This window comes from Xenopus laevis, chromosome 9_10S (assembly GCF_017654675.1).
Source record: "Xenopus laevis strain J_2021 chromosome 9_10S, Xenopus_laevis_v10.1, whole genome shotgun sequence".
Lineage (NCBI taxonomy): Eukaryota > Metazoa > Chordata > Amphibia > Anura > Pipidae > Xenopus > Xenopus laevis.
In genome coordinates, this window is record NC_054388.1 from 37,168,984 (window position 1) to 37,184,667 (window position 15,684).

Consider the following 15,684-nt stretch of genomic DNA (forward strand, 5'->3'; position numbering starts at 1 on the left):
TAATAATAAGAAAAGAAAGTCTCTCCACATGCAGTGCCCCAACCGTAACGGAAAGTTCAGTAGTGGCATGTGAGATATAGGCATTGGACAGAGGTCTGTCGTCGATGGCCAATACTCGGAGAGGTGTAGGCAATGACTTCAAAGGAATCTTGCGCAGAATGGCAAATGACTGGTCCAGGAAGTTCCCAGCAGCCCCAGAATCCAGAAATGCTTGCGACGAAATCTGCTTAGTGTTTACTTGAAGCTGTACAGGAAGCAAAAGACGTTGAGGGGTCTGTTCAGGATAAGAAACAATTCCACCCCAGTGTGTCTCCCCACACTTACCAAGGCGAGAAAGATTCTCTTGCTTCACAGGGCAGTTAAAGGCGAAGTGTGCCTTGCCTCCACAATATAGGCATAGGCCGGCAGAGCGTCTGCGGAGCTTCTCTTCCTCGGTCAGGCGTGCCCCCCCGATCTGCATGGGTTCAACAGGGGGCGAAGCGGAAGAAGAGGTAGTAGGAATGATGGGCTTCTGAAAATGTGGAGCTAGGAGAGGCTGGAATCTCTTGCTCTTATCTCTATCGGACAGATGCTCCCGCATTCGAGTGTCCACCTTGGTGGCCAAGGTAATGAGATCTTCCAAATCGTCAGGAATATCACGGGACACCAAATCGTCCTTCAGACGAGTGGAAAGTCCTTGGTAAAAGACCGCATGGTATGCATCGTTATTCCAAGTGGTCTCGGCCGCTAGAGTACGAAAGTCAATGGCATAATCACTAACTGGGCGGTTGCCTTGACGGATCTGCAAGAGACGAGAGGCGGCAGTAGTGACCCGCCCAGGAGCGTCAAAGACTTTGCGGAAGGAGTGCAGGAAAAGGTCTATATCGTAAGTGAGCGGTGAATTCTTTTCCCATAAGGGAGATGCCCACTCCAGAGCTTTTCCTTGCAGGCGGGTGATAACGTACCCCACTTTTGCCCTCTCGGATGGATACTGAGTAGACTGGAGCTCGAACTGGATCTGGCACTGGTTTACAAATCCTCGGCATGCCTGCGGATCACCATGGTAGAGAGGAGGAGCCGGCACCTTGGGTCCAGTACCCTGAGCAGAAGCAGCAACGACCACAGGAGAGGAAGCAGCAGCGGCAGCAGGGGGATTCACAGACAGTTTGTCCAAGATTGCCTCCAGGGCTTGCCCAAAATGGACCTGTTGACTCTCGTAAGACTCCATACGGGAGGCTAACCCACGGAAAGCTCTTCCGAAATCCGGAGGAGGAGTCACTTCCTCAGTGGGGTCCATGGCCCGATTATACTGTCAGGCCCGAAGGCGCAGTTGCAGTGTGGACCAAGGAGGAAGTGGTGGAAGCCAAAGTTCGAGGTACAAGGGGTTGAGCAAAAGAGTTGTCAGTTCAAGCAAGGTCGGTGCAGGCGGCAATCAGACGTGGTCAAGAAACAGGCTGGAGTCAGTTCAGGCGGCAAGACAGACATAATCAGAATTCAGGCAAGGAGTCGTAAACAGGAATCAAACAATGCAGATAACACCCAGGAACTTATCAGGAGTAAGACCTATAATCGGGCGCAGAGTGGAGCATCAGACGTCCTAAAATAGGCAGAGTTTGGCGCCAAAACGTGAATCACGACGTCATGCGCCATGCGCCAATTGCGTGCTGACGCTGCACGTTTTTTGACGCAAGCGTCGATACGCAGCGTCAAGTTTGACGCATTCGCGTCAACACTGCGCGCGGATCGACGTGCTGGCGTCCGTCGACCGCGTGGTCCCCTCTGGGCGCCGCCATTTTGGACTTGGCGGCCCTTCTGGACATGGTGTCCGATATTGTCCCTTACACTCTGCCCGTGTGTGCACTACTCTGCCCGAGTGTGCCCTACTCTGCCTGTGTGTGCCCTACTCTGCCTGTGTGTGCCCTACTTTGCCCGTGTGTGCCCTACTCTGCTCGTGTGTGCCTTTCTGTGGGAGGTTAGCCTGGTGGAGGGTTGCACTGGGGGTTTGTTGGCATTTGGAAATAGTTATTATAGGGTCCCTAAGGTGTTTAATTATGTGCTGGGGGTGGTATTCTATCCACAGGGGGGAAGGAGGTATATGAATTTAAGTGCATGTCTTATTATGACAAACCATTTGGTTTTTCTAGTGTATTACTACCATTAATATGGATATGGTCTTAAAAGTTCTTGTGATAACGTGGGTGTGTTTTAAAAACTGGGAGTGGTCAACTCAGGCTTCCATTATTGGGCCTCTGCCGCATCGCCCAGAAAAATTCCAGCACTTAGAAGCTGGCCATCATATTAACATGCCAAATTTCTTAAGACATTTGGCATGCATTAAACACAATGTAGAAAAAAAAACCCATTACATAAGAGGTGTAAATAGATACCTAAATCATCGTACTGCTCCAGCAATACAACTGCGACCTTGGTCTCTGGGCCCATGGGTGGGACAACACTTTTTAATACGCAATGTAGGACTATGCTGAAAAAGAGAACACAAAGCAATAGGCATCTATAGTGTCTAAAAATACACCACTTTTAAAGAGGATCTAGACCCCAAAACAGTTTTTTGGATAATGAGAAGAAGAAAAACAAGCAACTTGTTTTATTAAATAATTCAAGTAAGATATACCTTTTGTGCTGAGCCGAGGCTTTCAACATGTGTAGGGAAAAGCTTGAGGGTAAGTGGCTGCTTTAATATCCCCGGGAGAAGATCCATGTTTGAGTCCCCATCAAGTTCTGAGGTGTCATGTTCCACTGAATCAGCTGTTGAATAAGAGAGACATAATTGGAAAAGTGATAGGAAGTACCTGCTCTTAATGTACACCAAACCCCCTGTTGCTTACTTTGAACGTCCACAGCGGAAGGAACAACAAAAGCAATTTCAGTCAGGGCCTCTGCATAGTAGAGAACCTTCTTCTCCCCATTAAATATACTCCCTCCTGCGTCATCTACTGGAGGCACCTCTGCAAACATAGGGACCAATGAGCTGTATAGTGCCGTATTGTGTCTAAGGAACACCAAAAAGTTAACACTGCTGCCAAGGACAGCCATAAATACTGTATTTTGTGTACCAAAAGCTTATTTGCATGAGAGCAGGCTTTTTTCTATTACCTTATTTGTGTTGCTCAGTCTCACCACTGCAGTTGATGGACCATCTCGTAGAAACATGGCCTGTCCAGCCTGGGTGCTTCCCCACATCCACGGGCCAGCCCAAGGATAGCAGGAACTCCAGGAAATGTGGCTGCACATTTTTGGAAGATCTGAAAAAGATGTATAGATTGGGCAAATCTGGGCAGTGGGTAAAGGCTGTTCTAGTTGTACAACATTTTGAGGTCTACCAGTTGCAAACCATCAGTATAATGACTGAACAATGCCTTATTACATCATACCTTCCATCTCTCTAACCTGGATACAAACCACACAGACTCACATCTTGACCGTTTTTTGCCCCTCCTTCACATAGAAAATAAAAACAGTGTCAAACGGGCGGCAGGGCAGTAGATCCAAGTAGCCAATATCTTCAAGAATCCACGCATGTGCGAGTCAAGTGCAATGAGGTGAGGAGGTAGGCGGCTGGTTGCAGGTTCCTGTAACATGGAGGAAGCAGAACATTATCAGCCACAGATGACTGTGTGTCCTTCCTAAGGGGCTATGGTGTATAAAGTAATTTAAATGGCTTTTACTCACTCACTGTCCATAAATATTTTCCCTTTAACAGACATTTAGGAACAGACAAGTCATTTGCTAATGGACTAGCAACATACTTCAAATTGGCTGTTACTCCTGACAATAGAAAGGAAGAGTGTTGTGAGCCCTCACCAGCTTATTCTTGTTTAAAGGAGAAGAAACAGTCCCCGGTATGGTGCTCTCGTTCACTTAAAACTGCACTGGCCTGGGGTAATACCACAGGAACACACTACAGTCTTTTTCTGCATCTTTGTTCTTTTCTCCAGCCCCAGCCTGGGTGTGAATTGATTATACCTTTCCATCTCTTTTAAAAGAACAAGTCATTCTTTTTTAAAACAGTATGAAAAATTAAGAACTTTATAATACAAAAGAGCTTTTCTCTTTAGTAACATGATCAGCACACATTAGGAGGCGGAATCCATGGGATAACAGTTTAGTCATTGTGACGGTGACCCCTAAACTAAAACTGGAAGCTGTTGTCTGTCCTAGGCCTGAACTGTCACTTGGGGTCAAAGTGGGAGAGGAGGAGGCGGGCGGTCTGGAACTCCTGTGCTGGAGGGGGAGGCTTGCATTTCGTTATTGGGTCACGATAACTTCTCTTTTTCAGCTCCTTCTCTTTTAGGTGGTCCAGCTCAGTCTCATATGATATCTGTTTGGTCATCTCCTGCTTCAGCTTTTCATGCCTCTCTTCCAACTAAGGAAACAGAACAAAAATTCCTCAGGGTTACTAGGCTTCTTCTCAATTGTTTGAGGTGCATGAGGCATTACAGTGCAGTTGTTAGGCATAAATATAGAAGCACACAGTCTAACTAATTCATGGTATCAAAATCCTGTACACAAGGAGCGGAAATGCGCACACAATTTGGTAAGGAGTGAAAATAATCTCAATCTTAAAGAGCGATCAGGAATATTTTATACCTATGGTTCCCAAACTGTGGGGCAAGTTTGAAAGAAAGTTAGGTTAAGTTTTGGGGGAAAGGGCTATTTGTTCTTTTAGATCAGGGATCCCCAACCTTTTTTACTTGTGAACCACATTCAAGTGTAAAATAATGTTGTAAAGCAACATAATCATGCAAAAAAATCCTGGGGCTGCCAAATAAGAGTTGTGCTTGGGTATTGGTAGCTCTTATGTGGACTTCAAGCCAACAGGAACTTCTGTTTAGCAGTATATGTGGTTTTTATCCAACCAAAACTTACCTTTAGGTCAGGAATTCAAAAATAAGCACCTGCTTGGAGGCCACTGGACGCAACATCCAAGGGGTCGGAGAGCAACATGTTGCTCACGAGGCACTGGTTGGGGATTACTGTTCTAGATGCACTAAAAAGCCCAGCTTGAAGGTGAGTTAGGGTGAGCTTTGGGGTGGCCCTGACTAAAGTCAGACCACCACAGCGTGAAAAGTTTGACTGAAACGGCATGTTGGCTAAACTTTCATAATAAGTGTAGCACTGACCAAGCATGGAAAGTCAGGCGAAGCAGCATTGTCTCCGGCAATTCATTCTCTTGTTATGTAACCAAACTCATCAATCAAACTCAAGCATATGAACACAACGAATAATAGAGTTGCAATGGGTTGCAATGTAATGAAAAATTGCCTGCGGCATGGCACATGCGACGCTTCATATTCCAAAGTTGCCTCATGAGGAAACTTCAGGCGACTTCGAGGCGATTTTTTATTACAGCCTGCGGAAAACAGGGAAGCTGTTCGGGGAGATTAGTCGCCCCAAAGAAAGGGCGATTAGTCCCAAATTATCATGGAAGGTAACAATAAAAAAGAAAAAAAAAACTATGCAACAAAGTTAAACTTCTAACATTGTACTTTATATAGCAGAAATAAAGGACTCTAGAGTATGTCATGAGGGTCATCTCATTTACTAGGCTGCAGGGGGAGGCTGGGCCACTGGGAGGAGGGAAAGCTCCAAGCAGCTGCAAAATACTGAGACACAAAGACAGAAAAAGACAGAGAGGAATAAGTTAGCGCCTAGATTGCTGTGGTTACGATTTCCAGATCTTCCCCATTAAAGAACAAGTAAACCTTTAATTTTAAAAACCCTAAAACACTTTAAATAACCCTCAAAATCCCAACATAGAGTCTTGTCTTTTCTAAAGATGGCCATAAAAAGGCAGCTGGTCTGTATCCCCTTAATGTGTTCTGGTCGTATGGCCCTACAGCTATCCAATAGGATCAGCTAGATATCACCCACCCATCAGTATAAAGATCTGATCATTTGGTTGACCTTGTCAAATGAGCGGATCTTTCAATGTATGACCAGCTTAAGGAAGAAGTTGAAAACTGCAGTGTAAATCAATAACTTCCTTGCATAAAGCTTTGCCCCTTTTACTATAGTGATCCTTCAGTCTCTCTTGAATTGGAAGCCATCAAAGAGCGGTCTGCTGCACATACCTGGCTGATTTTCTTTGGAGCAAGGCAACAAGCAGTAGACTAGACTTAAGGTGGAGGAGATAATAGCCGGAGAGCACGATTTCTTGTTTTAAAATGTCATCACTTTAGTTTGCAGAAAGTCCTGCACAACATGTTTTGGCTACATTGGCCTTCATCAGGGGCATAAAATACAGTGGTACAACAAGCTATTTACCCTTTCACCTCACCAACAACTTTGCACCCGCTCCATAGTCGGGCCAGGTACATACAAACATCTAGGATAAATCAGTACTGCCATCTTGTGGCCTACTTAGAGTTAACATGTAAGAAGAATAATAGGATAGTCAAATTTTATATCCACTTAGCTATAACAGGGGTCTGACATAAGTCAGTGAATTTGAATAAGAGAAAATTATTTTCAAGAGAGAAAAGAGAATAAAGTACCCCGCAAAACTAATAATTAATCAAAGGTCACCCTAAAATCTTGAATTACATCAAACCACTAAAATTTATTTAATTATTGGATTGGATTGCTTTATTTGTCAATACAGACCATATAAACAGTTATCGAAATTATGTTTCACTCAAGAAGCTTTTGCTCTCTCTAGTAGTTTAGTTTGAATGCTGCGGAACCTTCTTCCAGATGGTAAGAGAGAGAACAGAGAATGAGATGGTATTGGACATCCAGTGTCCCTATTATATGACGATCCACACCCCACCAATAACAAATAATATATATTCAGAGTTGAATTAATTAATAGCCACTCTTGAAAAATGCCTTCTTAGTCCAGAAGGATTTAAAAAGTTTTTTTTTACAAAAGTGCAGTGCATAGAGTTAAAATCCATTAATAATATGCTAACAGATTCTATGTGCAACCAATTATTTGCTGATTCTCGATTTAAAGTGCGATAGTGATTTAATAAATAGAATTTAATCTAAATTGATCACTTTATACATTAATTGCAAATTAATTATTCCTCAGATTTTAAATCCCAAAATTCATGAATTTAAAGTGCAGGTGCTATAATTGATCACTTTATACATTAATTGCAAATTAATTATTCCTCGGATTTTAAATCCCCAAATTCACGATTTTAATGTGCAGGTACTATAATTAAACTAAAATCCCAATCGGGACTTCAATATTAGTCAGTTAACTAGTAGCCAATTTATGTGACCAGTTATAGGCTTTGGATATAAAAATAAATTCATAAGAATTTAGATGAGAAAGGTGAAAAAAGAACGGTGGAGCTTTCCCAAAACTGACTGCCTATTATTTTCTTTCCCTGGGACACCACAAAGCAAAGGCAAGCATGGTTACCAGGACCGTGGTCTCGTTAGTTAATTGTTACTATCCTTGATTAAGAGATTGCTCTATTCTAAAAAAAACACCAATCGTTGACCAACCTGCGCAATTCATAACCTATTCTCTCCTCCCAGTCAGCTTACCGAGGAGCCGTTAGATGGATGCGTGGAACTCCGCTGGAAGAATCTGCGCAGAGGGGTAAGTATAAAGTATGGGGCATTTCCCCAGGGGGGTAGTTAGCCTGGGGGGGGAGGAAGGAGGGAGGTCTACCTGGGGTGGGGGCTACGGGTTTTTTTCCCACAGGTTGAATTTTCCTTTAAGGTGGCCATAGACTTGCAGGTTTAGCAGCAATATCGGACGAACTAACGGACGCTCCCATTTCCTGATCTGCCACTAACCATTCAGATCAAATAAAGTAGTAAAAGAACAGATCAGCCGATGTTCTGCCCCTGACAGCAATCGTACAAAAGTTATGTCCGACCAAAGCTAGTGACAGTCTCCCACTGAAAATCGTACGATCGGCAATACATGCAGAGATATTATCAGCAGCCGACAGAAATCTTTTAACCTGTCCCATCTATCAAACGGCCGATCTCCATGGCATGAAAAATGTCGGGACTCTTCACACGCGGTCCGAAAATCGTACGAAACGAGGATTCGTACGATTATATCGATGGCCAGATTAAGAAAACAAAAGTAAAGACCTGATTGTTTGCTATAGGCAACATCTGCAGATGTAAACATGCCGCTATCTGTAATCCTGGGACCTGTGCAGCGATTCATTTTCTCTGCACTGCTGGTTCTGTCTCCTGAAACAATGTAGCAGAAACTGACTGCGGGCACATTTGTTAAAAGGGTCAGTCGCAGAGAACAGAAGAAACAGAAACAATTACTGATTGACTGATTCATTGCATTACACATAACTTTAATCAGTTTTAAATCAGTGCATACTGTAAAGCTGCTAATTACATTTTCTTTCAGTAAACATAAAAGATCACTTTATCTCCCAGCATTCAAGAGTAGCCTTAGACTGTCAGGGAATGCAGGGAGATGTTACCAGAATGGAGAGGGGGTCAGGTCTGGACTGAAATGAAAATAGGCCCTGGCATTTCAGGTCCTCAGAGGCCCTAACAGGCCAAACAGAGGCTGAAACAGCCCCCACCAGCCCAATAAATAGTGACTGTCTATGGCAACTTACAGCAGCCCCTCTGGCATTTGCCACAACCCACAGATTGCCAGTCTGGGCCTGCTTATAGCATTGCACTCACTAATGCCCCAATAACTAGACTCAAGTAGTGATGGGCGAATTTATTCGCCAGGCGCGAATTCGCGGCGAATTTCGCTGGCGTCAAAAAAAAAAAATTTTCGCAAAAAACGGGCGCCGGCGTCAAAAACGGGCGCTGGCGTAAAAAACAAGACGCCGGCGCCGTTTCGCTAATTTTTCGCCCCAGGTATCAACTCACCAGTTGTTAGGGCTGCCCATACAGCACTCAGTTCACGATTCTCCCCTTCACATCAACGCTAATACTTCCTTAGTCCCACCCCTCATGGTAGCTGCTAGTTCCCAGTTGATGAGGCCGTGGGTGACGTCACAATCACGCAAACGTCTCCGTCACGGGACATTCGGCGCATATTCGGCGCCTTCTTAAAATGTTGGTTATTAGATCCTGTAACTCGGTAGGGCCCCAAAATAAGCCGAAGCCATCCATACACCTGGCCCTCACGCAATTACATTAGCCTGATTTGTAGCGGACATTGGGCCCGCTGCTTCAGCCATGATCTGCTCCAAATTAAAAAAGAGTTTTAGTAGCCATGTTGGACAAGAATAAACCTGGGTATGGTGCTTTATAGCAACCTTTACACTAATACATAAATACACGTGAATAACAGTAAAACTGTACATCGATCAAGAAGTAGAAAAAATATAAAGTGTAGATTAATGGCATTTAAAGTGGACCTCTTTTAATCTGGCCGATCCAGGCGATGTGAGGGTGCTGCACTCAGGCGCTGGCAGGCTCAGGGCACATCGGGAAACCTTTGCGAGTTTGAAGCATCAGTCAGCAGCCAGCAGGATCCAGCAGCAGAGAGTCAGGGAGAAGAAATCTCCCCAGATAACCCAGCTAGCCATGTGGCTCCCTGCCCCCCCCGTGCACAAACGAATGCGCGCAAATGGGGACGCGCGGGTGCAGAAGGAAGCAACAGCGGTTTATATGGCTAAGTTAAAATACTGTGGAATATTTTATGTACACTACAGTGCAATAATTGCATATGTTTTATAATGCAAGCCAAAGTAGTAAAATAAGTTTAATTTCTTTGACACTTGAATGCACATCATGGGGCATATGTGATGACATCCACTTTCAAGATTTGCAACTGTTTTATCAATACAAGAAAAGGCTAGTTACGGACAATTTTTTTTTGCATTCTTTTGCATTTAAATATTTTTCTCCTCAAGTTAGAGTAACTTTTTTTTTTACTGTGTTTATCTACCTACCAGGCACGAATTTGCGCCGAATTTGCCCATTTCGGCGCGGGTGAATACATTTGCGAAAAACGGACGCCCATTCGACAATAAACGGCCGCAAATTATCACCGGCTTCAAAACCGCCGTTTCGAAAAATTTTGATTTGATTAGCCCATCACTACAAATAACTACTTTTTATGTTAGGTCAACCTGTAAGTAAGGTAAAATGACTTTGATGCAATGTAATACAAATCCAGTGACACGCATTTGTAATGAAAATGTTTATTGTCTTGTTAATGTTACACACTACCCTTCTCCTGAACACTCTGATAACTGGCGCACAATTGCCTGGGGCTCTACCCCAAAACACTGATGTCTTGTCAGGACAACAGACTGATCTTGCTGACTAGCCTGGCTATATCTCACTTATGAAGTGAACTGGTATCAACCTCCTAACTCACCTATTCCTAACAGGGTACAGACTCCCCCCTGGTCTGCCTCTACAGTCTTTCTGGCTTGCCTGTTGATAATCTTGGCGCCAGCACTTATTTATATTGGCTTCTTTAGGGGAATACCCCTACAGGCCACCGTTAAGGGTTGTGCCACCTGCTGGCTAAACTTAATATTGCCTAACAATTCACAATTCAGATAATTATATATTTCACCTCCTTGCAAGAGGGCTAGTAAAACAATGTTGATTTTCTCCAGCAGTCTAGTTTTTCTCATATGTTAGAAAGATGAACATCCTATAACTTTGCCAATTAATTACCATCCACCAATTTACATATATATTTGTAGTTTAAAAGTATACTGGCAAAAGTAGTTCCTGTTGGCAGAAAATAATTGTTGAGCAGTTCAAGGAGGGTTCAATGTTCTCACCCTTATTTGCCCTTATCAACTACACTTCCTCTTCTTTCCTCCATTCTGCTTTCATTTTTAGCTGTCACCCTATATTCCAGGGGTGCCCAAACTTTTTGCAACGAGGGCCAGATTTGGTGAAGTGAAAATGTGTGGGGGCCGACCATTCAGCCCGACATTCTTTGAACCGTTAACATATCAACCTCGTTCGGAAAACGAAGTGCTGCGTGTGCTTTAGTGCAGGCGACTTTTTATTATAGTTACATAGTTACATAGTTACATAGTTAAATTGGGTTGAAAAAAGACAAAGTCCATCAAGTTCAACCCCTCCAAATGAAAACCCAGCATCCATACACACACCCCTCCCTACTTTTAATTAGAATTCTATATACCCATACCTATACTAACTATAGAGTTTAGTATCACAATAGCCTTTGATATTATGTCTGTCCAAAAAATCATCCAAGCCATTCTTAAAGGCATTAACTGAATCAGCCATCACAACATCACCCGGCAGTGCATTCCACAACCTCACTGTCCTGACCGTGAAGAACCCTCTACGTTGCTTCAAATGAAAGTTCTTTTCTTCTAGTCTAAAGGGGTGGCCTCTGGTACGGTGATCCACTTTATGGGTAAAAAGGTCCCCTGCCATTTGTCTATAATGTCCTCTAATGTACTTGTAAAGTGTAATCATGTCCCCTCGCAAGCGCCTTTTTTCCAGAGAAAACAACCCCAACCTTGACAGTCTACCCTCATAATTTAAGTCTTCCGTCCCTTTAACCAATTTAGTTGCACGTCTCTGCACTCTCTCCAGCTCATTTATATCCCTCTTAAGGACTGGAGTCCAAAACTGAACTGCATACTCCAGATGAGGCCTTACCAGGGACCTATAAAGAGGCATAATTATGTTTTCATCCCTTGAGTTAATGCCCTTTTTTATGCAAGACAGAACTTTATTTGCTTTAGTAGTCACAGAATGACACTGCCCAGAATTAGACAACGTGTTATCTACAAAGACCCCTAGATCCTTTTCATTTAAGGAAACTCCCAACACATTGCCATTTAGTGTATAACTTGCATTTATATTATTTTTGCCAAAGTGCATAACCTTGCATTTATCAACATTGAACCTCATTTTCCAGTTTGCTGCCCAGTTTTCCAGTTTAGACAGATCACTTTGCAAAGTGGCAGCATCCTGCATGGAACCTATAGTTCTGCACAATTTAGTATCATCTGCAAAAATAGAAACAGTACTTTCAATGCCCACCTCCAGGTCATTAATAAACAAGTTGAAAATCAAGGGACCTAGTACAGAGCCCTGCGGTACTCCACTAACAACACTGGTCCAATTAGAAAATGTTCCATTTACCACCACTCTTTGTAGTCTATCTTTTAGCCAGTTCTCTATCCAGGTACAAATACTATGTTCCAGGCCAACATTCCTTAATTTAACCAGTAACCTTTTGTGTGGCACTGTATCAAATGCTTTAGCAAAGTCTAAGTAAATCACATCCACTGCCATCCCAGAATCGATGTCTCTACTTACATTCTCGTAAAAGGAAATTAAGTTAGTCTGGCAAGATCTATTACGCATAAAACCATGCTGGCACAAACTCATAGTATTATGATTTGCTATGAAGTCCAGTATCTTATCCTTTATTAACCCTTCGAAAAGCTTTCCTAATACTGACGTCAGACTAACTGGCCTATAGTTTTGAGGCTGAGAGCGGGATCCTTTTTTGACTAGAGGCACCACATTAGCAATTCGCCAGTCTCTCGGCACTATGCCAGATCTCAATGAATCCTGAAAAATTAAGTAAAGAGGTTTGGCAATCACAGAGCTTAGCTCGCTAATTACCCTGGGATGAATACCATCTGGCCCAGGACCTTTGTTAATCTTAACATGTTCAAGTCTCTTTTGAATTTCTTCATGTGTGAACCATGCATCATTAGTTGTATTACTAGAATTGGGAGTGTTAAGAAGGAAACCTTCACTTACTGGTTCTTCATTTGTGTAGACAGATGAAAAATACGAGTTCAGAATCTGCGCTTTTATTTTGTTTTCATCAACCAGCTGACCCCCCTCTGATAGTAAGGGTCCCACCCCTTCCTGCTTCATTTTTTTACTATTGACATATTTAAAAAATAATTTTGGATTTTTTTACTGCTTGCTGCAATATCCTTTTCTATAGCAATTTTAGCTTGCCTTATAGCTTCTTTGCATGATTTATTGGCCTCCTTGTACCTTATAAATGTTTCGGCTGTACCAGCTAACTTGAAAGCCTTAAAAGCACGTCTTTTCTTACCCACCTCAACACCAACGCTTCTATTGAACCAAAAAGGTTTTGCTTTGCAACGACGTTCCTTGCTTACAAGTGGAATATACTGACAAGTATATTTATTAAGCAGCATTTTAAAGACTTCCCATTTTTGTTCTGTGTTTAACCCTGTGAAAAGCATTTCCCACTTAATATGTTGCAGAGATGCCCTTATACTGTCAAAGTTTGCACGTCTGAAATTTAGTGTTTTAGTTACTCCCTTATAGAATTGCTTCTGCAACAGAATCTCAAAGGAGACCATGTTATGATCACTATTCCCTAAATGCTCCCCCACACAAATGTTAGAGATGAGTTCAGTATTGTTAGTTATTACAAGGTCCAAAAGAGAGTTATTCCTAGTAGGTTCTTGAACGAGCTGGAATAAAAAGTTGTCATTCAGCATATTTACAAACCTAATAGCTGTTTCTGTCTTAGCAACCCCATTACCCCAGTCAATGTCTGGATAATTGAAGTCACCCATAGCAACAACTTGACCCAGCTGTGAAGCCGCTTGTATCTGCAAGAGTAGCTGGGCTTCATACTCGACACTTATACGAGGTGGTTTATAGCGGATGGGAAGACACGCAAAGGCAGTTCGGGGAGATCGTCGCCAGAAGAAGAGGCGATTAGTCGCCAGGCGACTAAATCTCCCCAAATCTCCTCGTGTAGACTAACCCTTAGAGGGTTAAATACATAGCATCCTATCAGGAATAACTCATGAATCCAGCTATCTCTTTGAAACACAAGGCAATTATATAAAGGTTAGCATTTCAGTTGTATTAATTTGATGATGTGGCACCATAAGGCTGATGGCACACATGGCACTTTTAAAGGGGAACTAAAGTCTAAAATAGAATAATGCTAGAAATGCTGTATTTTTCTGTAAATGCCAGCTGAAAATATGCCAAAATCACCTCCACTGATTCCCATTGACTTAAGTGAAAAATGTCTTGAAAGTTCCTTATTAGGCATTTCCAAGCTGAAAGGCATATCCAGGGAGCCACGGGTGTAGATTTCTGGAATTACAGAGTATAACAGGAACATGCATAGTTCATGCTAATGTGGTCTCAACTTCCAGTGCAGTCAGCGCCACTGAGCAAGGGACTTCAAATTCAGTCACCAAAAGTGACGTCTGCTCAACCTGCTGTGTAGATTCTTGTGAAAAGAGATTTATAGCAGCATAACCCAAACTTTAATAGGAAGCTAGTGTAATGCTTTTCTGGGCTATCCTGCCAGTTAGGAGTTAAGGGTGTCCAGCTAGGTAATGAGCATGGGTTACATTGCGAATCTACACCCATGGCAGAGCCTTCGCCAAATGGAAGCTTCCCCTTTGAAATGTAGTAGAACTACAACTCACAGGCATATTAATGTAAAAATAGAATAATGGACAACAGGAGGTTCTTAGATAGTACAACAGGTGCACAGATTTATTATGCCAGAGGCAAATGACCACAGGTTTACTTACAGAATGTATAGGACAGAGCAGATGGAATCACTTTGGACATAGTAAGGATCACAGTCAGACAGAAGCGACTCCCATAGGATATTGCAGACAGGTGTACATCAATTCCCAGTTAACAGACGTTGCTAGTGAGGGGATCGGGATCTATCAGGTAGGGTACAGGTAGTCCTTTGCTAACCTAGATGCCTATCAACTGAGTTCCCTGCTCTAAATACAAACAGGCCTAGTGGGAAAGCTACTTCCTCCTACAATCCTCGTTGGAGCGACAACTGCTCTTTCTGCTACACCTCTCTGTCTTACTCTCCTAGAGAGTCTATAACAAGATCTTACTATATTAGCTGTTCCTCGTTCACAGGGTTACCTGGTCCCCGACTTAGCACCAAAGGTGTCAGGTCCCTCTGGGGTAATTGGCTTACTGGGGCCTATGGTGATCCCAGGCTCAATGGGGATTCACCTAGCAGCAGCACCAGGAGCCAAAGAGGAAGAGGCCACTCCCTGCACAACACTATATAGCAGTGTGGCAGGGGAGTGTCATTACACTCTTTGTCCAATAGGTGAGGAAGTTACACTTTACCATTTAGAAGGGCTTAGCCCAATAACAAGGGAAAAGAGAACTACATAGAAAGGGTAGGGGATTAACTCTATAGGGATAGGATATCCTATAGGTCCCTATACTAGGTTTCTGTCTGCTTGTGTAGGGGTATGAAGTCAACAACCAGACATCAGAGCATGTTAGTAATGTCATCAGCCCATTTATAGGGCCCTGGAGAGATCCTGCCCAATTGATATCGATTGGGCAGGTTTAAAAATCTTGTAGGATGAAGACCACATTGCTGTGCGGCCTTTCCCGACAGAGCTCCACAGGCCTCATTTCTGATCCTATCATCGTAGGCCCACCCCTTGGTGACCACATTTTTTAAAGATGTGTTTGCCAAACAAGCAGATAAGAACTACAAACAAAATAACAACAAATCATTTAAATTGCAGGCTAGATGGATCCACTGGATCTTTTCTGATATCTAATTCGGGTTCTGTCTACAAATATTGATCAGAGGAATAAAAGCTAGTGGCAGAGGAGTTTTCTGGTGAGAGATGTGCATGTCTGTGCGGTATATTACTGTCAGTGGTTCTGTAATTAACACAAGTGAATGTGCCGACATGACTACTCAGATCCACCTGAGCTACTGTAAAACATATGATTAAAGGCTAATCCTTCACTGCAGGA

At 43.0% G+C, this 15,684-nt stretch overlaps 1 protein-coding gene across 1 annotated transcript in view; it reads right to left on the reverse strand.

The window, feature by feature from the left end:
• Positions 1-2,371: 2,371 nt before the first annotated feature.
• Positions 2,372-15,684, reverse strand: part of ralgapb.S (Ral GTPase activating protein, beta subunit (non-catalytic) S homeolog) — a 135,477-nt gene continuing 122,164 nt past the window's right edge. Inside the window, exons 5-8 of the mRNA XM_041578082.1 lie at positions 4,173-4,363; positions 2,826-2,989; positions 2,612-2,745; positions 2,372-2,461 (exon numbers count right to left, since the gene is read on the reverse strand). Coding sequence (XP_041434016.1) covers positions 2,372-2,461; positions 2,612-2,745; positions 2,826-2,989; positions 4,173-4,363 — 579 coding nt within the window. The remainder of the gene's footprint in view (positions 2,462-2,611; positions 2,746-2,825; positions 2,990-4,172; positions 4,364-15,684) is intronic.